This window comes from Mandrillus leucophaeus, unplaced genomic scaffold, assembly GCF_000951045.1.
Source record: "Mandrillus leucophaeus isolate KB7577 unplaced genomic scaffold, Mleu.le_1.0 Scaffold611, whole genome shotgun sequence".
Taxonomy (NCBI): Eukaryota; Metazoa; Chordata; class Mammalia; order Primates; family Cercopithecidae; genus Mandrillus; species Mandrillus leucophaeus.
Window position 1 is genome coordinate 1,092,581 of NW_012106598.1, and position 26,841 is coordinate 1,119,421.

Here is a 26,841-nt window from a genome sequence, read left to right on the forward strand (position 1 = left end):
GTTTTGCCATGTTGGCCAGGCTGGTCTTGAACTCCTGACCTCAGGTGATCCACCCACCTCGGCCTCCCAAAGTGCTGGGATTACAGTTGTGGGCCACCACACCCAGCCATTAAAATGGGTAACTTTTATAAGTAACATATACCTCAATATAGCTGTAAAGCAAAAAAATGCAATTTCAAGAGCACTTTTAAAAACATAAGTAGTCATGGGGGCAGTTTCCCCCATGCTGTTCTCGTGATAGTGAGTTCTCACGTGATCTAACAGTTTTGTAAGTGTCTGACAGTTCCTCCTACACACGCACACTCTCTCTTGCCTGCCATCATATATGATATGCCTCTTCCCCTTCCGCCATTATTGTAAGTTTCTTGAGGTCTCCCCAGCCATGCGGAACGGTGAGTCAATTAAGCCTCTTTTCTTTATAAATACTTGGGTTGTATCTTTATAGCAGTGTGAAAACGAACTAATACAACTTCATTTCTGCAAAGTGCTTACTTCTGTAACTAACTTTTTCTGTTATGAAGATGTTAAATTTCAGAAGTAGGATAAAATCACAGGAAAAAGAATACAATACATTGATACCTGAAAAAAGCCAAACAAGTCCACTTTTTATAGGAATCATATTAGTTTTGGGATGAAGAAAGCCTGTCTGTTTTTTTAAGATGTTGAAGAAAGAAACCTTAATGTAATTTTAATTTAAAAGTGAAATGTGGTAGGGCATGGTGGCTCATACCTATAATCCCAGCACTTTGGGAGGCTGAGGCGGGCAGATCACTTGAGGTCAGGAGTTCAAGGCCAGCCTTGCCAACATGGGGAAATCCTGTCTCTATTAAAAAACACAAAACTTAGCCAGTGGTGGTGCACACCTGTAATTCCAGCTACTTGGGAGGCTGAGGCATGAGAATTACTTGAACCTGGGAGGTGGAGGTTGTAGTGAGCCAAGATTGCATTACTACACTCCAGCCTGGGCGACAGAGGAAGACTCTGTATCAAAAAAAATAAATAAATAAAGAAAAAAAAAAGTGAAATTTGTTTTAAAATTTCCATGCTTATTTATAAATTTAAGATAGTCTCATTTTAATCCTCTTCTTTTAGTTCCCTATTCTTCCATTTTCCAACATGCTCCAAACTTTCCTCTTTTATTTCATGAAGTTTTCCCTGGTCTTCTTGACCACATCTTTTGTTTTCCTTTATAATTTATTTTTGAATAGGAGTTCATATGGTTCAAAAATCCAGAAAATATACAAAGAATTGCAGTGAAAAGTCTTTCTTCCATTCTTGTTCCCTATTTGCTCAGTTCCTAGCCCAGAACCATTGTTCTTCTTTAGGTATTCATCCAGTCTCTTTAATGAACAGAAAACCAAAACAAATATATATTTTCTCTTTTCTTTTACATAAAATATGGTATATTAAACGTTCTTGTACACTTTGTTTTTTTCACTCAACAGAATATCATGAAGATCTTTCCATAAGTATATGTAGAGTGCTTCCTCATTTTTTGAAACAGCTACGTATGTTTTACAATATGGATATACTTTATTTAATTAGTCACCATTACTTCCAATATTTTGTTATAAATAAAACTACACTAAACACACACACACACACACACACACACACACACACACACACACACACTTTCCCTAAGTAACTAAGCTTTTCTTTCTCCTGGATCCCAGGAGTGCTCTGGTTGTATCTTCCTTATACTATGTACAGGATTCTGCCTTGTGTTGTAACTCATCCTGTTATTATCCTATCTCCCAAGGTATCTTAGACTCTAAACTCCTTGAGTTTGGGGTAATGTCTTACCATGTCTCTGTAGCTCTGTAGGGTGTAGGTGATTCTTTGCATACAGTAGGCACACTATAACTACTTGCTGATGTTTTGCTCTTTAACCACTTAGTAGCATAAACAATTTTGGTTGTCAGTGAATGTCTTTTCAGCAGGACCTGTCGACTTACAGCAAATGCTTTGGAGAGAGCTAAGGAGGTATGTTTAAACTTGGTAACATGATTCAGAAAGTCTAGAAAGTTTTCTCAGCTATCTGGCTTTCACACTGGTCCACAAATAGATAACTACTGAGTTTGTTAATTTGTAATCTTTTCTCGGGTTAAATAATACCATCAGTAACACTGTTTTTTATTAACTGTCCTGTGTAGAATTAGGCCGTCTGCCCTAGGTCCTGTGCAAAGTGCCTTCAGCTTTCCCCATATCTGAAACACACTTTAAGACCAAATGCATTATTATTTATCAGAAACTTCATGGTAGTAAAAAGAAACTCTTTTATTTTCAAAATATAAAAAGTAAGCACTGGAGCTGAGTCCATCTGAGCTATGTGAGTTATCTCTTATAGATCTAAAGAGGTTTGTTCATAAGAATAATTGTCCAGTTGACACTTTCTGAGCATAAGAATCCTACTATCCAAAGACATGTGGTTGGACTTCAGAAAATTTAAAAGTGCATGGTTCTACTTCCAGGTTAAAGGGTAATCACACTTTCAAAAGCGTTCTAATAATTCTCACATCATAGTCTATGCCACACAGGCTACTGCTTCAAAAATTTATAATTATGAGGACGGTGTGCAACATGCGCAATGCAAAGCAATGCAATGTTGAAATCTTTCAAGGTTCTGTCTGGAAGTATTCCTGAAATGTGCAGAGTTGATTGGCTAATTAGTGACAACACCCCATCCATTCCAATGCCAGAGACTGAAAGTTCAACACATTTGAATTCTTCCTGGAGAGGACCCAGGATTCTCAAAAAGTGTACTCACTACGTACTTCATGCACAAAAACTCGTTTCCAAAAGGTTCCTAAAACATGTCCAATTAACTTTATCAGAATATAAGTAGTTAGTTGGAGTTTGTTTTTTTCTTAAACATTAACTATTGAAAATAAGCACGATTTCTAATCACCTAGTGCACAAGAGACACAATGTCCTGGAAGTCTCCACACCACAAAGCTGGTTGGTGGCTTTTTTTTCTTGTCATATTGGCACATTCACACGATGATTCCCTTCCTTTTTGCTTTCAGCTTTATAAAGACAGTTGACTCCCACTCACCTTCAAGTCAACCAGGAACATTACTGTTATGCTTTCCTTCTTGAACAAAGTCCACAGAGTATCTCTAAATAGGTCAAGGAAGGGGTATACTCTTTAGCAGGCTCCAGGACAAAGTGTCTCTAATAATCACTTTGATTTGGTTGTGTCCCTCTTGTTTGAAGGTAAAAGTGTTTTTTTAAAATGCTATTACTGTGTGATTGAGAGAAAGACATTAGGGCAGAAGGAGAAAAAAGATTACAAATTTTCACTTACAATATCCCATAACTATTCTCACTCTCTTAACCTCCAAATTTCTATCGGAATTACTATCAGAATTATCTTCTTAAAAGATCTGATCATGTTCCACCCTGTTTAAAAACATTTAGCCTGGGCAATGTGGTGAAACCCCAGCTCTACAAAAAATACAAAAATTATCTGGGCATGGTGGCTTGTAGTCCCAGCTACTTCGGAAGCTGAGGTGGGCGAATGGCTTGAGCTCAGGAGGTTGAGGCGACAATAAGCCATGATCCTGGCTCCAGCCTGGGTAACAGAGCGAGACACTGTCTCAACACACACACATACAAACACACAACCACAACAAAAAAACACATTTGATTGTTCCTCATTATATACAAAATAAAGTTTATATTCTTCCATTTAGTATTGGAAACCACCACAACCTGTATCTTGCTAAAATCTCCCTTTTTTTTTTTTTTTTTTTTTTTTTTTTTTTTTTTTTAAGACAGAGTCTCGCTCTGTAGCCCAGGCTGGAGTGCAGTGACGCGACCTCGGCTAACCACAATCTCTGCCTTCCAGGTTCAAGCAATTCTCCTACCTCAGTCTCCCGAGTAGGGATTACAAGCTCCTCCCAGCTAATTTTTTTTTTTTTTGTATTTTTAGTAGAGATGGGGTTTCACCATCTTGGTCAGGCTGGTCTTGAACTCCTGACCATGTGATCTACCCACCTCTGCCTCCCAAAGTGCTGGGATTACAGTTGTGAGCCACTGCGCCCGGCCAAAATCTAGTTTTTATTGGTCACTTTTATTTAATTCCCACAATAATCTTATCAAGTGGTATTATTTATGCCCATTTAGAAGACAAAGAAGCAAACTAAGAGAGATTAAGTCACTCTGCAAGGTTATATAATTAAAAAGAGGCAAAACAAAAATTCAAATCCAAATTCCAACTCTTAATCAGTATTCTCAAAGGAGTCAGTCATACACAGTGAAACACAGTAAGAAAATGACTCCTTTTCCAATTTTTTTTTCAATCTACACCAGGGACAACAAAGTAAATGATTAAGACTAGGCTCTAGTACCCATTTCCTAAATTCAAATTTTGTTACATCACTTTTTAGTGGTGTAACTTTTGGCAAATTATTTAATTTTGCACACATCAGTTTCTTCATCTGAAAAATGGGGACTATAATACAACCATGCATATAAATAACTTAGAACCATGCCTGGTGCTGACCAGGCGTGGTGGCTGACACCTGTAATCCCAGCACTTTGGGAAGCCGATGTAGGTGGATCACTTTAGGTCAGGAGTTCAATACCAGGCTGACCAACACAGTGAAACCCTATCCCAACTAAAAATACAAAAATTATCCGAGTGTGGTGGCACATGCCTATAATCCCAGCTACTTGGGAGGCTGAGACATGAGAATCACTGGAATCTGTGGGGTGGAGGTTGCAGTGAGCCGAGATTGTGCCACTGCACTCTAGCCTGAGCAACAGAGCGAGACTCTGTCTCAAAAAAAAAAAAAAAAAAAAAAAAAGAATAGTGCCCGATGCTGCTGAGTAAGCATCAGTAAATGTTAGCAATGATGATTCTACCCCATTTGATTACATCAAGGAGAAAAAAAATCATCTTTAGAAAACAAATTAAAACATCAATTGAAAGTTTTTAATTAAACTTTTGTTTTTTTTAAATAGAGATGGGGTCTCACTATGTTGCCCAGGCTGGTCTTGAACTCCTGACCTCAAGCAGTCCTCTCACCTTGGCCTCCCACAGTGCTGGGATTACAGGCGTGAGACACAGTACCAGTCTAAAGAAACCTCACTCTTAACAAAGAGAGAGCAGGCCTCAGATTTTGAACCAACTGTAATGTCTAGTCCAGCTAAAATTTAATAACACCTTTTTTAAAATTGAGTTTATTTTTTACTATTGCTTTCTATTGAAATGTTTTCTATTTCGTGTACTGTTGTAAAGTTTCCCTTTTCAATTAACTTGTTAAATAAAATGAAGTGAGCCATCTCAAAGAAACAGGTTAAGTAAATTATAAGTGATATACAGATTTGGCAAACAAACAAAAAAGATAGAAGTAGCACTTGAATTATGAAAACTTTCTCCCCAAAATCTTTATACCATGCATTCTTCTACCTCCATGCCCTCACTCAAGCCATTCCCTCTACCTGACTTCTACCTCCATGACCTTCACTCAATGACTTCCTGTTGAAATCCTTAATAAATTAATTTAAAAATCAAACTTCACAACACTACTATAAATGACAAAACCAACCTTCAAAACCAAAGGACTACCTCTCACAAGGAACCTTCCTAAATCTTCTCTTTCCTCTTCCACCCCAAGTTAAAATCAGTATGTCTTTTTTTCTGCTTTACTCCCTACCCCACTTGCCCTCTCACTCCCACTGCATTTTATTTCCAAGTTTTCTATAATAATTCCTGTTCTGCCACATCTCAGTGCCTTTTCTCACAGCAGTAGGTTTAAAGGAGGGAGCTAGGGCTTGACTTCAAATCAAAATGTCACTTGTAGACTCTCTGACCTTGACTTTGAGCTTCAGTTTTCTTTTTGTAAAATGGGGATGGGACTTAAGAGGAGGTGGTTGTCATGGTGCCTGGCATAGAGCATGTGCTAAATTAAAATGTTCATTTTTCTTTTCCCCATATATATTAATGTTTTTCACACTGGGTTGTCTTTATACATTTTTGTACTCCTAAGTGCTTGGCATATAGTAGGCATTCAATGCACATCTATAAGAGTTTCAGCTGTAGAAGTTTTCCCACTTTGGTTCTTTAACAGTGAGCAGATACTATAAACTGTATTTTAAATAGAAAAAAATTGAAAAAGGGTTGGGAAGTATACTTTAGTGAAGAATTAAAAATAAACAAAAAATTATCTTTGAAAAAGAAAGTATCCAACAATGCATATGATAAGATCCAATAGTTTTAAAGCTGAGACATTTTAAGAATATGAAGCTTAAAAATAAAATTAACTTTTCCATTTAAAAGCACTTCTGACAAGTGGAAACAAAAGCACAAGTGGAAACAAACACAGGTTAGACTTTCTGGTCAGTATACATATATTTAGCTAGAGTATGTTGGCACAGTCTTAGAAAATAATGTTTGCTACGATTTGTATTTAGTAGTGGGAAATAAGAATGGGCAATGAATTGATAAACATTACAATGCATTTCCATATGTTGTAGAAACCAGTGGCTTGCGTAGATGTGCAGGGATTTGCTAAGCATTTCTGTTAAAGGAACTCAGCTCTCCACAGAAGAGACAACCACATCTGTTGACAGGGCTCTTCTCAATTGAGAGAGGGCTCTGTTTCCTCTTCCACCCTAAGTTAAAATCAATTTGTCTTTTTTCTCCTTTACTGCCTACCCTACTTGCCCTCTCACTCCCATTGCATTTTATTTCCAAGTTTTCTGTAATAATTCCTGTTCTGCCACATCTCAGTGCCTTTTCTCACAGCAGGAGGTTTAAAGGAGGGAGCTGTTGATGGGGTTCTTTTCAATTGAGAGAGGGGTAGACCAAGTATGAAGCTAATGAAAGAAGCTGGTCATAAAGGACCACATGTTTTATGATTAAATTTATAGGAAATGTCCACAATCAGCAAATCCATGAAGATGCAAGTAGATCGTCCGGGGCCGGGGGAGAGGAGAATGGGAAGTGAATGCTAATAGGGATGGGATTTATTTTTGGGGTGATGAAAATGGTTCTGAAGAAAGTGGTGATGGCTGCATAACTGTGAGTATGGTCAAAAATCACTGAATTGTACATGCTAAAGGGGGTGAATCTTATGGTACGTGAATTATATCTCAATAAAGCTGTTACCAAGAAAACAAAAACTACCCCCTTCCCCCAAAAAACACAGGGTCTGAAGACTTCTAACCGGGCAGAACTGTCTGGCAGGCTGGGTTCCGCAGCGAGGCAGCCCCAGAACGAGCAAAGTCCCGTGGAGTGCAGGCTCCCGGTCCCACCGTGGCTCCCAACTCGCTGTGGGTCTTTGGGTGCGTTGCCCCTTTCCAGGCTCAATTTCCTCGCGTGTTTGCTGGGCCTCTGACCCGGAGGGACCCCAACCGGGCCCGAATCCCCGAACCCATACGCCCCGGGTCCGTCACTGCTCCCACCAGCCTCGTTACCTGTAGGGTCCTATGGCCCCTGGAGCTTTCGCGGTGCTGATCACCCTTCTGATCAAGGACGACATGGCTAAGTCTTCCCTCTTGCAGCCTCTTCAGGAGAAGAAGCCCCAGCACCAGCCCTGCTCGCTTCTGGTGCGACTGACCAACCCTAGCAGCGCCTCTGCCGGACAGCGCCTGCTGGGGGCGGGCTCGCGCGTCATTCTGGGAATTGTAGTTTCGGCGACGCTCCAGGCCACGTGGAGGAAGCGCCTGGTCTGGCGCATGCGCTCTCCAGCGCGCTCGCCAGGCGCTTTGGCTCGGTGGGGACTGTCGCGGAGGCTTGTCATTCTGACCCGGGAAGTCCTCAGAGCGTCTGGCAGGTTGGTCGTGAGGGGCTTGTGCCTTCCAGAGGCTGTGAGTGTCGGGGGGACTGTTTGTGGTGGTCGCCCGCCCGGCGCCCGTCTCCCCTTTTCATCTTTTCTCCCTCAGACTCCTCTGACCTCTTCTTTCCTTGCTGCCTATGCCCGGGGCCCCTCTTCCTAGTGTCGCATCTCCTTCGGCCCCTGCGCTCGAGCCCCCTACGTCAGTCATTTCCCTTCATTGCCCCGCCGGGCGGAGGCCGTCCTGGGATGGATTTGCATCCCCTGTTCTGCAACCCCAAAGGACTAAGATGGGTCATTCAGGCGACCACGCTGGGATCTGGGCGTTGGTCCTCCCGTGTTCGCTTTCCTGCTCCTCCCGTGTTCCCTTCTCTAGGGTGCTCCTCGGGCTTTACAAGGTCACTATCTAGTGATTGGGGTATCATTTCAGAAAGAAAGATAGTGATCTGGAATGGCTCAGATCCCTTATGAATATTCTGCTGTGTCAGAAGGGATGGTACTTGGCTAAATATTTCTTATCCTGTTAATATTTGCATTGTAAGTACGCTTCGTTTCTTCATTTATGCGGGCACTCACAAATATATAATGAGTCCCTACTTGGTGTAAGGCACTCTGCTAGATGCTAGGAATGCAACAGTTAAAAAAAAAAAAAGTAAAATCTCTGCTTTCCCTGCTTCTTAAAGATAATATAAGAAAATCTCCTTTATTCCCTTTCATTTTGTCCTACATACTGCTTAGGTTTTGGCCTTCCTACTTCTAGCTCAGGAACCCTCTGACCTTTTTCACTGGTTTGGGGCCTGGAATAAAAGACCTTCCAATCTGGCCTCCCCTTGCCTATTCAAGTTTCATTGTCATCTACTCCCTCTTCCCACTAGAGTCCTCCTGTATTCACACAGTAGATTCCTGAATACTCTTTCTTCCTCATCTATGCAAATTCCAGCTAACTGAAAGCCTATTTTCTCTTTGATTTTTCCTATCAATTCACATATTTTCTCTTTTTCTTCTTTCCTTCCTTTCCTTTTCTTTTTCTTTCTTTTCTTTCTTTCAAGACAGGATCTCACTCTGTCACCCCGGCTGGAGTGCAGTGGCATGAGCTTGGCTCACTGAAACCTTAACCTCCCGGGCTGAAGTGATCCTTCAGCCTAAGCATCTCAAGTAGTTGGGATTACAGGTGCACGCCGGCTAATTTTTGTATTTTCTGTGGAGACAGGGCTTCTTCATGTTGGCCAGGCTGGTCTCCAACTCCTGGGCTCAAGCAATTCTCCTGCCTCAGTCTCCCAAAGTGCAGTGTAACCATCACGCCCAGCCACATTTTTTTTTTCTTTCCCTTCTCCTGTTTCCTATTGTGCTGTACCGCATAATTTAGTATTTTATTATATGAGGTCCTATTTTCTAATTGTTACGTGTTTCAAGAATAGTGGATTGGAGAGGGAAGGGGCAGAAAGAAAAAAGAAGAATAGTGGATAGAGTCAGACTGCCTGGTTTGAATCTCAGCACAATCACAAGCTTAGTAGCCTTGGGCTGGTATATAGCATCTCTGTGCTTCAATTTCTTCATTTATAAGATGGGAATAATACTAGTGACCACAGAGTTGTGAGAATTAAATGAATAAGTCATGTAGAATAATGCCTGCCACATCAAGTTCTCAATGCTGCCTAAGGTGACAAAATTCTTATTCTACTTTGGTATTATACACAGCCTGAAACTATTAGGCACATAGTAGGTGCCCAAAAGTTTGCTAAATTTGATTAAACTAGATGATTAAGAGATGCTTTTTATTTACAAAATAATTCACCATTTAAGTTTTTAAATAAGAAGCTACCTTGGAGCATTACAAATGATTCAACTTGTGTAAAATATTTCTTGTGAAATGAGGTACCTTTATTCTTAAGGCAGATTTTATATCAAGTCTGAATCACCAACTTTTTAGATCTAGAAGAAAATAGACATCATCTAGTTAGTTCCCAGGTTCTCAAACTGGGAACTAACACCAAAGGTTGTGTCTGGCCAATCGGGGATACTAAGCTGTGTCAGAAAATATAACGTATCCATTTTATTTGAAGATTTGGGGAAAATATTTTTATAAAGGCAGCACATATTTAGTGCTTATTAAAGTTTTGACAAAACTGACTTGAAGGTGAAGGTAAGAGTTAAGATTCCTTCTGGAAACTTTTTTTTTTTTTTTTTTTTTGAGACAGGGTCTTGCTCTGTCACCCAGGCTGGAGTGCAGTAGTGTGATCAAGGCTCACTCACTGCAGCCTTGACCTCCCTGTCTCAGGCCATCTTCCCACTTCAGCCTCCTGAGTAGGTGGGACCACAAGTACATAACCATGCCCAGCTTATTTTTTGATTTTTTTGTAGAGATGAATTCTCACTATGTTGCTCAGGTTGGTTTCTAACTCCTGAACTCAAGCAATCCTCCCACCTTGGCCTCCCAAAGCGCTGGGATTACAGGTGTGAGCCACCACACCAGGCCTCTGGAAACTTTTAAACTAAGTCCTCAGACTTCATAAAGATGCATCCTATATTCATTCCCTTTTGCTGTTAGACCACTGCTAGTTTGATTTACTCATTTTTTAATCTGGACCCAAAGCTCAGGGATATTCCCAAGGTTATCCTAGGTTGGAGGCAGCACCAACCTTTTCTTGGCCCATTCTGATCCTGAGGGGAGCTCGAGTTCCGATGGTGTTCTTGTCTAGTCTTGCTGGTGAGTTCTGATTCAAGCAGGTAACAGTAGGTTAACTAAGTTGTTTTGTGGAATATTTGGAATGGCTTTTAATGCAGACTGATCTGAATCATGTACTTCACTAGCCAACCAGTTCTGCAGGACTCCATTTACTTCCTTCATACTGTTTAATTTGAAAAATGTTTTTGCGTGTAGATATAGTTGTCTTTCATTTAGTTGAAATTAGTGGAGTAGACAGTGAAATGGCATCAATCCCTGCTATTTCATTTATTATTTAAGAATAATAGCTACCATAAACTAAGCATTTAGTTAGCATAAAGCCCCATGCTAAGTGAGTTGTGTGTATGCATTTTGCAAAGCCAAAACCACATACAGTATGTATATGTTTGTTTATTTTTTAATTTTGAGACAGAGCCTCACTCTATCGCTCAGGCTGGAGTGCCGTGGCGTGATCTCAGCTCACCGCAACCTCCAACTCCTGGGTTCAAAGAATTCTCGTGCCTCAGCCTCAGCTGGGATTACAAGCGCATGCCATCACATCTGGCTCATTTTTGTATTTTTTTTTTTTTTTTGAAATGGAGTCTTGCTCTGTCACCCAGGCTGGAGTGCAGTGGCACGATCTCTCGGATCACTGCAAGCTCCGCCTCCCGGGTTCACGCCATTTTCCTGCCTCAGCCTCCCGAGTAGCTGGGACTACAGGCGCCCGCCACCACGCCCGGCTAATTTTTTGTGTTTTTAGTAGAGATGGAGTCTCACCGTGTTAGCCAGGATGGTCTCCATCTTCTGACCTCATGATCTGCCTGCCTCGGCCTCCCAAAGTGTTGGGATTACAGGCGTGAGCCACCGCGGCCGGCCTCATTTTTGTATTTTTTAGTAGAGATGCAGTTTCACTATGTACGCCAGGCTGGTCTTGAACTCCTGGCCTCAAGTGATCCACTCGCCTTGGCCTCCCATAGTGCTGGGATTACAGGCATAAGCCATCCCACCTGGCCTGTATATAATGTTTAATTCTCACAGCAACTTTAGAGGAAGAGGCTGAGGCTGAAAGTGAGAAAGTAATTTTCCTAAGATTATGTAACTAAAAAGTATAAAGAAGGAATTTGAACGCACATCTTTCAAACTCCGTAGTGTTGTACGTGAGCGAGTTAGAGAAACGCCACACTCTGAGACGAATTTAAAAGTCCTTTATTAGCCAGCGACCCAGAGATGGCTAACGCTCAAAATTCTCTCTGCCCCAGGAAGGGGCTTGATTTTCTTTTATCCTTCGGGTTAGGAAGGGGAGGAGGAGCTCAGTTGCAACAATTCTACAGAAGTAAAAACATGTAAAAAAGTTAAAAAGATAAATGGTTATAGAGAAAAAACAGTTTCCAGGTGCAGGGGCTCTAAGTCTTTCCTAAGATGTTTTATATGGGGGGACCGCCAAACACATAAAGCCAGACACGGCTTTATGGTGTTATCTTTTGAGCAAAATCCTGGGAACTTCCTACATTGCTTGCTTCAGTACCTTATCAGTTAATTGGACTCTTTGATATGTTGAGAGTCTGCTTACACAAGTTAACTCCTTGAGGAAGCGGGGTGGGTAAGGAGTCCTTGAAGCCTTGTAAATGAAGGAGCGGAAAGGAGTATGTCTGGCTTTCTCAGCTAAGGGAGAGCCTATTCATGTGGCAACAAGGCTAGGTGATTAAGGGAGAGTCTAAAAACAAGGTTAGGTATTACAATAGTGAAAGCCCTTAAACGCTTTACCATATAGGCAAGTCTTAATTTTGCGCGTGGTCTTGCATTAGAAAAGGAAGTAAGTGAATGGGGGTAGTTAATTTAGTAGCTCTCAGTGGAAGTGGGCAAATTCTGATGTGACTGGCATTTTGGAAGTTTGTGCAGGTATTTTGGTTGGCATAATTGGGCTAACATTGCCGGCATTTTTTGGGCAGGGACCAGGGATGTTAGACAACCTGCTATGTGCAGAAAAGCCCTGTAGTAGCCCAGTACCTAATTTATATAAAATTATTGGTTACACAGGTTTCCCGCCGCCCCCCGAGATGGAGACTTGCTCTGTTGGCCAGCTTGGAGTGCAGTGGTGTGATCTCGGCTCACTGCAACCTCCACCTACCGAGTTCAAGCGATTCTCCTGTCCCAGCCTCCCAAGTAGCTGGGATTACAGGTGCAGGCCACTGCGCCCAACTAATTTTTTTTTTTTTTGAGACGGTCGCTCTGTTGCCCAGGCTGGAGTGCAGTGGCTCGATCTTGGCTCACTGCAAGCTCCTCCTCCCAGGTTCACGCCATTCTCCTGCCTCAGCCTCCTGAGTAGCTGGGACTACAGGTTCCTGCCATCACGCCCGGCTAATTTCTTTGTATTTTTTTAGTAGAGATGGGGTTTCACCATGTTAGCCAGGATGATATCGATCTCCTGACCTTGTGATCCACCCGCCTCGGCCTCCCAAAGTGCTGGGATTACAGGCGTGATCCACCGCGCCTGGCCCACCCAACTAATTTTAGTATTTCTAATAGAGATGGGGTTTCGCCATGGTGGTCAGGTTGGTCTCGAACTCCTGACCTCAAGTGATCCACCTGCCTCAGCCTCCCTAACTGCTGGGATTACAGGCATGAGCCACCGCACCTGGCCTGGTTACACAGTTTTAATATGCACTGAATATTCCAGTAATGCAATAAGTCAAAGCAAGTTTGTACTTTTGTTGGCGGGGTGGGGGGGGATACATCACTAAGGAGTGTTCACCAATTTGGAAATTTATGTCATTAGTGGCATTGTTACCTTCTCTTGGAGGCACTAGTACAATGCACCTGTGCTGCTTTGCCTTTGTAGCTGTTGAATTCATGGTAATTCTAGGTATAGGTAGAAGTAAAGACTGGTATTAAAATATTGAACTGCTTTGAGAACTGTTTGGTGAATACCAGCTGCTCTGAGCTGCCCTACCTCCTAGTGTGTCCATGTATAGGGCCCTTCAGATTTCCTACCGTTAGCAATGAAAGAGTTAATCACTGGTGCCTCGGGGTTGGAGGGCTTCCAGGACCATTCTCCAACTTTATGGATTGTGCCAATGCCTGTGCTGGTGCCTATGTGGATGTTGTTATCCCCTGGGTTCAAAATCTATTTCAAAATATCATCTAGTGTGGTTGTGGTGAAATGGTTACATACTGAAATATATATTATTTTATTAAAATTACTTCTTAGGTCTCCTTTTTGTTACATTTAGGGCATCTATTGTAGGCTATGTCTTGATATGTGTCTAATAGGTTATAACATTCATTTCATTTAAAAGTAGAAAACAGCTGCTTCAAACTGAATCAGTAAAAATAGGGGATGTTGAGTTTGAGAGTTGGGAACTGCTGAGCGGTAAATCAGTCGGAGTCCCACTGCTTTTGTCCTTTATCTTGCTTCAAATTGAAATCATTATCTATTGCTTTTGTAAATTAAATATATAGCTGGCCACATCTGAGTAGCAGAAATGAAAGCATCAGTAATCTGTGTTGTTTTTAGTAGAGTTTCTCCTTTTGGAATAGAGTGTTTTATATTTCATTGACTCGAGTGGCTCTTATTTCATCCAAGAATCAAGATAAAGTATTTGAACTAATTAATTTTTTTTATCATCCATAGCAATCTTATCTCATTTTTCATTTTTCTAACAGACTTTATTTGGTATCAACAGTTGTATATGATTTAATTATTTGACAGTGCAAACTGGAATGTACTAATAGGGTCTTTTCCATCAGTAGACTTATTTTGAATCACATGAATATTTACTCATTAAATTTATTTTTATTTTTAAGTGAAAGTTTCCTTTCCCTGTGTTAAATGTATTACTTTCTTTCCAGAAATGTCTAATGCAAAAGAAAGAAAACATGCCAAGAAAATGAGAAACCAGCCCACCAATGTGACTCTGTCCTCTGGCTTTGTGGCTGACAGAGGCGTAAAGCACCACAGTGGAGGTGAAAAACCTTTCCAAGCTCAAAAACAAGGTAAGATACACAAAATAGACCAGCCATGGTGGCTCACGCCTGTAATCCCAGCACTTTGGGAGGCTGAAGCGGGCAGTTCATGAGGTCAAGATATCGAGACCATCCTGGCCAACATGGTGAAACCCTGGCTCTACTAAAAATACAAAAATTAACTGGGTGTGGTGGCACGTGCCTGTAGTCCCAGCTACTCAGGAGGCTGAGGCAGGAGAATTGCTTGAACCCAGGAGGTGGAGGTTACAGTGAGCCGAGATTGTGATACTGCACTCTAGCCTAAAGACAGAGGGAGACTCCGTCTCCAAAAAAAAAAAAAAAAAAAAAAAAAAAAAAAAAAAAAAAAAGATACACATGATGCTCTCTCCAGTCCCATTTTGATCAAATTGCTTTTGTTAGCTCTTTTGATAGTCATTATCTAAATAGTAAATGAGCTGAACTAAAAACAGATACAGTAGACCCTTATTATTATTTTTCAATTTCCTATTTGCAAGTTTGCCTTCTTGCCAAAGCTTGTTTGTAACCCCAATATCAATACCCATGGAGCTTTGCTATCATTTTTGGACATACATAGAGTGGGAAAAATTTGAGTTGCCCTGTGTTTGTGTTCCCAGCCGAGCTTCCCAGCTTTCATGCAGAAATGGCCGGAGGATGGTGGTAGTTCAGGGGCAGGGCAGTACAGTGCAAGAAGCTCCAGCTCTCCTGGGGTTTGAATCTCAGCCCTGGGGCAGCCTCATGCAGGTCACTTAGCATTTCTAGACTTCATTTTCTCTTTTGTAAAATAAAGGAAATAGACTCTGCCAGGAGGAGTTGTTTTTAGGATTTAAGATTATAATATGGCCATGGGCAGTGGCTCACACCTGTAATCCCAGCACTCTCGAAGGCTGAGGTGGGCAGATCACCTGAAGTCAGGAGTTCGAGACTAGATTGGCCAACATGGCGAAACCCCGTCTCTACTAAAAATACAAAAATTAGCCACGCATGGTGGTGCATGCCTGTAGTCCCAGCCTCTCGGGAGGCTGAGGCAGGAGAATCGCTTGAACCCGGGAGGTGGAGGTTGCAGTGAGCCAAGATCGTGCCATTGCACTCCAGCCTGGGTGACAGAGTGAGACTGTCTCAAAAAAAAGGAAAAAAAAAGATTATAATTTACGTGAGATGAAGATATATATGTATCCCCACTAGGAGGAATGGTTTGGTATTCACTGATTCATTGACATAATTTAGTGACTGTATGAAACATAACTACTATAAATAATGAAAATTAGCTATGCATATTTTAGAGCTGGTATATTTTATTTCTACTTTAACATCAGTGATTATTATACTTCTGTATTTCCTAAGAGAAGTGCAGTATAGTCATCATATCTGTATTTCACTGATGTGCTGATTTTAGAACCTTATGAAGGGATAGGAAGATCACAGTTGTTCATTAGGGCAGTGGTAGAAAATGCTAATTTGGGAAGACAGCAAACGCAAGTGGCCAAGAACTTGTTTGGAATGCTTTTAAAAACTGTGCACTGGGTCTGATTAAGTAAACTTTAGAGTCAAGTTCATAAGGTCTAGATTCAGATCCTACAGTTGATGCCCACCATGCCATGTGATAAACACATATTGTCCTCACAGCGTTTTAAGATTATAGTGGCTTAATAATTAACACCACAATTGAAATAAGCAGAAACACTATGAAATTCTCTACTGATCTCTCCTTTAATTTACAGACAGTTTTTTTTTTTTATTTGAGACAGAGTCTTGCTATGTCGCCCAGGCTGGAGTACAATGGTGCGATCTTGGCTCACTGCAACATCCACCTCCTGGATTCAAGCGATTTTGCTGCCTCAGCCACCTGAGTGGCCGAGACTACAGGCGTGTGCCGCCACTCTTGGCTAATTTTTGTACTTTTAGTAGAGACAGGGTTTCACCATGTTGGCCAGTCTGGTCTCAAATTCCTAACCTCAAGTGATCCACCTGCTTCAGCCTCCCAAAGTGCTGGGATTACAGGCGTGAGCCACTGCACCTGGCCACAGGCAGATATTTAATGTTGTCTTATAGTCATAATTCCCAGACACTTGTGTGCTAGTGTTGCCTTTTTTTTTGGAGACAGAGTCTTGCTCTGTTGCCTGCGCTGGAGTGCAGTGGTGCGATCTTGGCCCACGGCAACCTCTGCCTCCTGGATTCAAGCAATTATGCTGCCTCAGCCTCCCAAGTAGCAGGGACTACAGTCACATGCTGCCACACCCGGCTAATTTTTTGTATTTTGGTAGAGATGGGGTTTAACGTGTTGCCCAGGCTGGTCTTGAACTCCTGAGCTCAGGCAATCCGCCCACCTTGGCCTCCCAAAGTGCTGGGATTACAGGCATGAACTACTGCGCCTGGCTGGAAATTTTGCTTTTAAAATTTTTAAGACAGGGTCCCACTCTGTTGCCCATGCTGGAGTGCAGTGGCACAGTCGTGGCTCACTACAACCTTGACCGCCTGGGCTCACGTGATCCTCCCACCTCAGCTTCCCGAGTAGCTGGGGCTACAAGCATGTGCCACTGTGCCCAGCTAATTTTTTTTTTTTTTTTTGTAGAGACAGGGTTTCGCCACGTTGACCAGTTAGTCTCAAACTCCTGGACTCAAGTGATCCGCCCACCTTGGCCTCTCAAAATGCTGGGATTAGAGGTGTGAGCCACCACATCCATCCTGGAACTTTGCTTTTAGTTATTTATTTAGTATAGTAGCTCTCAATTTGAGTGTGGTGGAGAATTAGGATAAAATACTGTATACAATCATGTGGATTATAGTATTAAGGGAGTGTCGTTTGGGCTGCTGTAACAAAATACAGGTCGAGCATTCCTGATCCAAAGATCTGAAGTCTGAAGTCCTCCAAAATCCGAAACTTTTTGAGCACTGACATGACATAACAGGTGGCAAATTCCACATCCTACCTCACGTAATGGGTCACAGTCGAAATGCAGGCATATAACACACAGTTTATTCAGCATTCCCATGGGAAAACAGATGTTTCCAGCCCCCTTCAGCTGGGATATAAATATTTCCAAGCACTCCTAGATTTCACCACCTAAGCACACCTGCAAAGACAAATAAAATGGCATGTAATTTTTATTATTAAATACTTACATGTGAATCAGCGTGAGAAAGTGATTTCTTATCAGTAGCATATAGATTCCGAGTCAGGAAGGGTGCTGATGCCGGCCAACCACAGATTGTGCACAGGGTGGCTGAGATAGTGGCACCTTTGCTTTCTGATGCTTCAAGTATACAATGTGCAAAAAGTTTCCTGCACAAATTATTAAAAATATTGTATAAAATTACCTTCGGGCTATGAGTGATAAGGTAAAAGAAACATAATTGAATTTTCTCTTTAGACTTGTGTTCTAAGATACCTTAGACTTGTGTTCAAGATACCTCATTTTATATGTGTATGAATATTCCAAAATCCAAAAAAAATTGGAATTTGAAACACTTCTGGTCCCAGTTATTTCAGATGAGGGATACTCAACCTGTATCTTACTGGGTAGCTTATAAATAACAAATGTATTTCTCACAGTTCTGAGGGCTGAAAAGTCCAAGATGAAGGAGCCAGCAGGTTTGGTGACTGGTGTGGGCCTGCCTTCTGCTACATATACATCACCTTTTTACTGGGTTCTCACATGGTGGAAGGAGCGAGGGTCTCTGTGAGCACTCCTTTATAAGGATACTAATCTCATTCATGAAGGCTCTACCCTCATGACCTAATCGCCTCCTAAAGGCCCCACCTCCTAATACCATCACCTTGGGGGTTAGAATTTCAACATTGGAATTTTGGGGGACATAAGCATTCAGACCATACCAGGGAGCTTAGATTTGACATTCATGTTGCACTGTTTATAGGAGAAAATTTCCCCTGTATCTGTTATATCCAGGGTCCTTTGTATGTCATCCTGACATGATTACCTTGTGTGCTACCTACTAGCTTTGTGACCTCAGGCAAGTGAATTCACCTTCCTACTTAAGATTCCTCTTTAAAAATAAGTAGTAATAGCCACCTTACAGGGTGACTGTAGGATTGAAAACACGGTCAGTGTTGCCACCCAACAAATACTAGTTCTCCACTATAATTTTTATCTCTGATAAAGGTGACATGTTTCTTTTTGAAAATATACTAGAGCCTCATCCTGGAACTTCACGACAGTGGCAAACCAGAGTCAACCCCCACTCTCTGCCTGACCCTGATGTGAATGAGCAGTCTTCCTCCAAAGGGATGTTTAGAAAAAAGGGAGGATGGAAAGCAGGTCCCGAGGGCACGTCTCAGGAGATCCCTAAGTATATAACCGGTGGGTACTCATAAAGAAGTGCAGTTTGCTTGTATTTTGAACTCTTCATGACTAGTGCAGCAACAAACTGCCCTCCTTGTGGTCCTGGCTCTGCCTGCCCTGCCTCTCCTCTCCTCCTCCCACTTCAGATCCTTCTCACCTCTAGCCTGGACTTTGACCAGAGCTTCCTTGGGCTTAATGGCTCTCCCTTCTTCAGTTTCTCTCCGTCTCTTACTCGTCTTCTTACAAGCCTTTGTGAACTGTTCCTCTTTGTCTTAGCCCCCACGCCTGTCTTGTTTTACATATGCCATCCATACTCAGCATGGCATTCTCCAAAGATGGAAAATTGCATATGCACTAATGGCAACCAAACCTTTATTTAAAGGGCCTGTCTCCAGGCCCTTTCCAGCCTCTTCTGTTCTTCACCCTATAATCCCCAACCACACTACCACATTAAACCCTGTATTCCTTGTACATACCTTAGATGTGCTTTCTGGTCTCTCTTTACGCCTTCTTGGTGGAGGAATTCACTTAAGTTTCCCCAGCAGCCTATTTATTCTCCAGCGTTAATTCAAGATTGGTGTTTAATGACGTTGTCAATTCTTTCAACAGCTTCTACTTTTGCTCAAGCACGAGCTGCTGAAATCAGTGCTATGTTAAAAGCTGTGACCCAGAAGTCTTCAAATTCACTGGTTTTCCAGACTCTGCCACGGCACATGCGACGAAGAGCCATGAGCCACAATGTCAAACGTCTTCCCAGACGGTTACAGGAGATTGCACAGAAAGAGGTTGGAGTTCCACTTAGTGTAAATGTTTAGAGTAGTAACTCCTAGAAGAAATTGAGAAGTATTGACCTAATAGAATTTATTAAAAATGAAAACCAAGGCTGGGCATGGTGGCTCACACCTGTAATCCCAGCACTTTGAGAGGCTGAGGTGGGCAGATTGCTTGAGCCCAGGAGTTCAAGACCAGCCTGAGCAACATGGCGAAACCTCATCTCTACAAAAAAATCCCAAAATTAGCTGGACGTGGTGGTGCATGTGTGCCTGTAGTCCCAGCTACTTGGAAACTGAAATGGGAGGATCCCCTGAGCCAGGGGAGGCTGAGGCTACAATGAGCTGTGATCGCGCTACTGTACTCCAGCCTGGGCGACAGTGAGACCTTGTCTAAAGAGAAAACAAACAAACAAAAACCTCAGAAAACAACACCCTCATGGTTTTTGTTTTTGTTTTGCATATATTTGATTTAATTATTATCCAAACTTCTGCTTCCCTTCAAGCCAAATTAACAGACAATTGGCTATTACAGGTGCTTTGAAATACAGCATTTGATACTCCTCTCTTGTAAGGATGTTGAATAGTTTATGTTCCCTTCCCAAATGTAAAAAAAACCTGACCCTCTTACCAAGTAGTTTTGGATTTGTGTTTTTGGAGTGTGGCCAGCTTGGGGTAGGAAGGTTAAAAAAAGCAACGTCAATGCTTAGCATTTGCTTTCTGACTTTTTTTCAAAGTTGAAAACTTGAACTGGGTTTTAATTTTTGTGCAAGTCTAATTGTGTTTTGGCTTCACCAGAATTCTAGACTTGAACATTCTAAGATTAAGCCAATGTCTTTACTAATTGGTTTAAAACCTATTTATTGAGCAGCCTTCTATGTACCATTGCTATGCTAGTGGTGGGGTTTGAGTTCAAGAGGGAAAACTAACAAGGAATTTTATACTTTCTGGATTTAAATGTAAAGTCTATTTGCCAGTGATAGCATTCAGCATGTATCTGTCTGTAGCCTAACTGAAATGAAATGTGTGGATTTTCCTCACTTATATTATTTTTGGTCTTAAGTTTTTGGTTTTAGTTACAATTCTACAGGTTAAAATGACAACAAGAAGCTAACATTTGACTTCTTCTTTCTTGCCCTCTAATACTAATAGCCATATATCTTCCTTTTCTACTTACATTGAAGAAACCAAGGTAACAATTTTTTTTTTTTTTTTTTTTTGAGACGGAGTCTCGCTTTGTCCCCCAGGCTGGAGTGCAGTGATGCGATCTCGGCTCACTGCAAGCTCCGCTTCCCGGGTTCACACCATTCTCCTGCCTCAGCCTCCCAAGTAGCTGGGACTGCAGGCGCCTACCACCACACCCGCTAATTTTTTGTATTTTTTTTAGTAGAGACGGGATTTCACCGTGTTAGCCAGGATGTTCTCGATCTCCTGACCTCGTGATTTGCCCACCTTGGCCTCCCAAAGTGCTGGGATTACAAGCATGAGCCACCGCGCCCGGCCCCAAGTTAACAATTTAAGCAAACTAATGGGATCTACAAAATATTCCACTTAAAGTTATTTGTTTGCATTCCTAACCATTAACTCTGTTTTGAGATTCTTACAAACTGGGATATGTCTCTTTTCTTGAAACTATAGGCGGAGAAAGCTGTACATCAGAAAAAAGAACATTCAAAAAATAAATGCCATAAAGCTCGAAGATGTCACATGAACCGGACGCTAGAATTTAACCGTAGACAAAAGAAGAACATTTGGTTAGAAACCCACATCTGGCATGCCAAGCGGTTTCACATGGTCAGGAAGTGGGGCTACTGCCTTGGGGAGAGGCCAACAGTCAAGAGCCACAGAGCCTGCTATCGAGCCATGACGAACCGGTGCCTCCTGCAGGTGAGCTTTCCCAGTGGGCTTTCTTGTTATTTTTGTTTGATCCTTTCCTATTGAGACCTTTAGAATAGTTGATGGTATGCCAAGCCCCGTTTATGTGGTTATTCACTGGAAAAATGATTCCTGAGCATGAGGCCCGGGTCCTTTGCCAGATACTGGAGATCAGGCAGCCTATAGTTAGGGCAGTGACTGACATTGATCAAATGATTTCCAGATATGTGATTGTAAGGGAAAAGCATACAGTATGATGAGCATTTCTAAACTGCTCATCACACTGGAGGGCATCCCCTAGAAGTGCTGCTTGAACTGAGCTCTCAGGGATAAGATGGGAGAGGGGGAAGGCAGAAGGAAGCCAGGTGAGAGTGAAGAACTGGAATCAATTCTGTGTGACAGAGATGAAGAGGAGAGCAAGGCAACATGAGGGCGAGGTTAGGCTGGAGAAAAGAGTAGGAACCAGATTGTGCAGGTCTTATTGATCATATCAAGCTTTATTCACTATAGATTAATCTAACAGTCATTCACCAATAACAGATATTTCAGAATCTACTGTGTACCCTGAACAGGGTTCAAAATGCTGGTCTAGGTGTTTATGGGTCAGTGGGATGCTAAAGGATGTTTTAAATTTTAAAAGCTTTGAGAGGACACATTATTTTAGAGCCTGTTAATAGTATTTATCTGATTGTTCCCTCCTCTCAGTAGCTAATTCAATTGCTTTCTATTTCTTCCAATACATATTTAGAAATTTGTTCTTTGCAGAAGGGCCTATCTTTCAATGGCAGAATGGCCTTGGCCAAATTTTGAAAGCGATTATTATTGGTGTCCTTTGATACCCCTTGAGAGTAAGCAATACAAGAATCTTTTTTAAAAATCGTGGTCAAATATACATAACAAACCATTTGACCATTTTAAGTGTACAGTTCTGTGGCATTAAGTATGTTTATGTTGTGTAATCAGTACCACCATCCATCTCCATTTTATCCTCCCAAACTGAAACTCTGTACTCATTAAACACTAACTCCCCATTCCTTCAGCCCCTGGCAGCCACCATTCTACTGTCTATCCAATAATTTGATCCTATAGGTACTTCATAGGAGTGAAATCGTACGATATTTGTCTTTTTGTGACTGGCTTATTTCATTTAGCATAATGTCTTAAAATTCATCCATGTTGTAGCATATGTCAGAATTCCCTTCCCTTTTAAGGCTGAAGATGTATTCCATTGTAGGTATATACCATATCTTGATTATCCATTTATCTGTCAGTGGACATTTGGCTTACTTCCACCTTTTGGCTATTGTAAATAATGCTGCTGTGAGCATGGATATGCAAATATCACTACAATCCCTGCTTTCAGTCCCTTTGAGTATATCCCCAGAAGTGTAATTGCTGGATCATATGATAATTGTATGGTAATTTTATGTTTAATTTTTTGAGGTACTGCTTTACCATTTTCCATAGCAACCGTATCATTTTACATTCCCGCCAGCAATACACAAGGGTTCCAATTTCCCCTCATCCTTGTCAGTACTTATTACTTATTTATTTGTTTGATCACAGTCATTATAATGAGTGTGAAGTGAATAAGAGCACCTTTTAGGAGTCTTTGATTTGAGAACTCAGCAGCAGAAATCATAGATTATAGTCAAGTTCCTCATTCACATTGAGGAAGCTGGGTTCTAGAGAGATGAAGTGACTTGCCTGGGCTCACACAGCTTGTTGGTGGCCTACATAGCACTTGGGTGGCTGATTCCCCTGGCCTGCGCTTTTTCCACTGTCCTCTGCCAATGAGTTACTTTTCATTTTGGGCAGAATTTTTGCTAAAGTTATTAGATACTTTTTTAAAAATTTGATCAGCCCTAAGTAATAAAAATAATAAGTAATAATAACAAATATTAGTGAGTGCTTAATATACGCCCTACCCAGTTTTAAATGCTTTGCATGTGTTTACTCATTTAATCCTCACAATAGTATGAGGTAAGGAGTTACCATTATTTCCATTTTACAGATGGAGAAACTGAGGTACAGAGAGGTTAGGTAATTTACCCATGACCATATGGCCAATGAGTGTTGAGGTTGAGATTTGAGCCCAGTTGCCTGACTCCAGGGTTCCACACTCTCAACCATTATTCTCTGCTGTCACTTGTTTGCACACATTTGGGTGAGGTTCCTCTGGCCACTGACAGCTGAGAGCTGGTCACTGGATAGGAAGATTTCTTGGTGTGAGTGATCATATTGTTTAATGTGTGTTGTCAGAATCATAGCTATAATTTGCCTTTTAGTTCTAGTTGCTGAGTGCACTGAAACTACTTAAAGGTGCCATGGCAGAAGGGTTGGTTTGGCAGGTCACCGAGCCTGATTAGAATGCTGGCTTCTCCACTTAATGACTCTGTGTCTTTGTTTAAGTAACAATCTCTGTGTCACAGTGTCCTTGTCTATCAGATAAGATAACCATACTTGGTACATCTGGTTGTGAGGAAGACTAAATGACAGTTCATGTAAAGAGTTAACTCATTGCTGGTACTCAGTAACCCTTCAATGACTATTAACTATTACAGGCCAGGCATGGCAGCTCATGCTTAGAATCACAGCACTTTGGGAGGCTGAGGCAGGAGGATTGCTTGAGTCCTGGGGTTCAAGACCAGTCTGGGCAACACAGTGAGACTCTGTCTCTGAAAAAAAAAAAAAAAAAAAAAAAAGCTGGGTGTGGTGGCTCATACCTGTAGTCCCAGCTACTTGGGAGGCTGAGGCAGGAGGATTGCTTGAGCCTAGGAAGTTGAGATTTCTGTAGCTGTGATTGCACCTCTGTACTCTAGCATTGGCAACAGAGTAAGACCCCGTCTCAAAAACAAAACAAAACAAACTATTAGAACTGTTATTATGATTGTGGATACTATAACTATTGAAACTTTTAACATTGATTTCATTAGCTTAGTTTGATCTCTCTTCATCTTACTTAAAATTCTGTGTTATTACTTTTACTTTCTTTGTACTGTGCTTAAAGTTGCATATCATGGTTAAGATTGAGCATGGGAGAAATATGGGATGGATTAATTGCAATATTGTATCTCTAGGCTTAGTGTTAAGTAATCTTGAGGTCCTGAATTACCTAACCAAATTGAGCAACCTGAGCATAATTTTTGAGAATTCATTGCTGTTTTCCTTATTTTACTCTGGTTTCTTATCTTAGGTAGATTTTGGGGGTGAACGGTTCTTTACTTAGAAGCGACAGTTATATACCTTCCATAGAACCTGTCTATGAATATGGGATAAAACGTAGATTATCTAAAAGGTAGGATACTGTAACTTACATTTTTAAATGGAGATTCATTTTTATTTTGGTTCGGATTGGTTTAAAAATATTTGCTAAGGTAACAGGAATGGACGGGTTTAGATATTTTTTCCCCTAAACCATCGGGCAGGAGAAGGTTTAGATTTTGACATATGAGAACATAGCTTTAGCAATTTGTTTTGTGTCTTAAGCCTCTAAAGGTTTTGTGATGTGGCTTTTGGCTTCTTAGCAGTTTGCCTGTGTAAATTCCTAAGTACCTGTGTCTCCCGCTTTGTGCAGGATTTATCCTACTACTGTTGTTTGGAGTTGAAAGGCAAAGAGGAAGAAATACTAAAGGCACTTTCTGGAATGTGTAGCATAGACACAGGTAAACTTGTTTTAAGGCTGAGTTCTATTTTAGTCTTTATATATTTATTCCTTTCATAAAGAAGTGTCTACTGTAAGCATTTTGGAATTCAAACATATAGAAAAATGTGTGAGACACTAATCATTCCCGATGAAAATATTAATTTAAGAACAGTTGGGTTGGCTTTTAAATCATTTCTAACATTGTCAAGTTTTACACTTGACAATGTGATAGAGTCGTTTTTCTGGTGGGGTTAACTTGACAGAAAGAAACTTGAAGCTCTCATTATTCATTTAACACATATTTGTTGAGAACTTACTGTGTGCCAGGCTTTGATCTGAGCAATCCTCACAACCAAAACTTCACCTCTCATGGAGGCAGACAGTGAATGACAGTGTGGCTATCAGGAAATAGGACTGCAGTCTCAATACCTGGAATTATGGAAGTTTGCTTTTGTTGATGTCAGGACTGACGTTTGCAGCAGTTCACTGCTTGTCTGGAAAGCGCCAAGGGAGCCTTGTGCTTTATCGGGTGAATAAATATCCCAGAGAAATGCTTGGGCCTGTTACGTTTATCTGGAAGTCCCAGAGGACCCCTGGTGACACTTCTGAGAGCAGGCAGCTGTGGATCTGGCTGCATCCAACCCTTAAACAGGTATAATCTTTCAGGTTATCTCCTATTATTCTGAAACTGCATTTTTAATTACAGCTGGAAGTCAATACTGTAGAAATGTACGTAGTGTAAAGATTTGTCTGATAGTCTGATATTTGTATATGGGAGGCTCTGTGAATATTGAATGAAGTGAATTTTTAAAAAACTTATAAAATTTGTGTTTAAAAATGTCACACAGCTTGTTGGTGGCCTACATAGCACTTGGGTGGCTGATTCCCCTGGCCTGCGCTTTTTCCACTGTCCTCTGCCAATGAGTTACTTTTCATTTTGGGCAGAATTTTTGCTAAAGTTATTAGATACTTTTTTAAAAATTTGATCAGCCCTAAGTAATAAAAATAATAAGTAATAATAACAAATATTAGTGAGTGCTTAATATACGCCCTACCCAGTTTTAAATGCTTTGCATGTGTTTACTCATTTAATCCTCACAATAGTATGAGGTAAGGAGTTACCATTATTTCCATTTTACAGATGGAGAAACTGAGGTACAGAGAGGTTAGGTAATTTACCCATGACCATATGGCCAATGAGTGTTGAGGTTGAGATTTGAGCCCAGTTGCCTGACTCCAGGGTTCCACACTCTCAACCATTATTCTCTGCTGTCACTTGTTTGCACACATTTGGGTGAGGTTCCTCTGGCCACTGACAGCTGAGAGCTGGTCACTGGATAGGAAGATTTCTTGGTGTGAGTGATCATATTGTTTAATGTGTGTTGTCAGAATCATAGCTATAATTTGCCTTTTAGTTCTAGTTGCTGAGTGCACTGAAACTACTTAAAGGTGCCATGGCAGAAGGGTTGGTTTGGCAGGTCACCGAGCCTGATTAGAATGCTGGCTTCTCCACTTAATGACTCTGTGTCTTTGTTTAAGTAACAATCTCTGTGTCACAGTGTCCTTGTCTATCAGATAAGATAACCATACTTGGTACATCTGGTTGTGAGGAAGACTAAATGACAGTTCATGTAAAGAGTTAACTCATTGCTGGTACTCAGTAACCCTTCAATGACTATTAACTATTACAGGCCAGGCATGGCAGCTCATGCTTAGAATCACAGCACTTTGGGAGGCTGAGGCAGGAGGATTGCTTGAGTCCTGGGGTTCAAGACCAGTCTGGGCAACACAGTGAGACTCTGTCTCTGAAAAAAAA

The 26,841-nt window shown here is 41.3% G+C and overlaps 2 protein-coding genes across 3 annotated transcripts in view; one reads left to right on the forward strand and one right to left on the reverse strand.

Annotated features, from left to right (window-relative positions):
* Positions 1 to 7,493, reverse strand: part of HRSP12 (heat-responsive protein 12) — a 15,702-nt gene extending 8,209 nt beyond the window's left edge. The window contains exon 1 of the mRNA XM_012000018.1: positions 7,429 to 7,493. Within this exon, the coding sequence (XP_011855408.1) occupies positions 7,429 to 7,493 (65 nt within the window). The remainder of the gene's footprint in view (positions 1 to 7,428) is intronic.
* A 196-nt stretch (positions 7,494 to 7,689) lies between these two features.
* Positions 7,690 to 26,841, forward strand: part of POP1 (processing of precursor 1, ribonuclease P/MRP subunit (S. cerevisiae)) — a 44,305-nt gene continuing 25,153 nt past the window's right edge. The window contains exons 1-7 of one of the 2 annotated variants that reach the window (XM_012000009.1): positions 7,690 to 7,787; positions 14,302 to 14,445; positions 18,585 to 18,752; positions 19,344 to 19,519; positions 21,143 to 21,391; positions 24,957 to 25,044; positions 25,490 to 25,677. In XM_012000009.1, coding sequence (XP_011855399.1) covers positions 14,304 to 14,445; positions 18,585 to 18,752; positions 19,344 to 19,519; positions 21,143 to 21,391; positions 24,957 to 25,044; positions 25,490 to 25,677 — 1,011 coding nt within the window. In that variant the 5' untranslated portion in view covers positions 7,690 to 7,787; positions 14,302 to 14,303. The remainder of the gene's footprint in view (positions 7,788 to 14,301; positions 14,446 to 18,584; positions 18,753 to 19,343; positions 19,520 to 21,142; positions 21,392 to 24,956; positions 25,045 to 25,489; positions 25,678 to 26,841) is intronic. The other variant, XM_012000010.1, reaches the window with a different exon arrangement.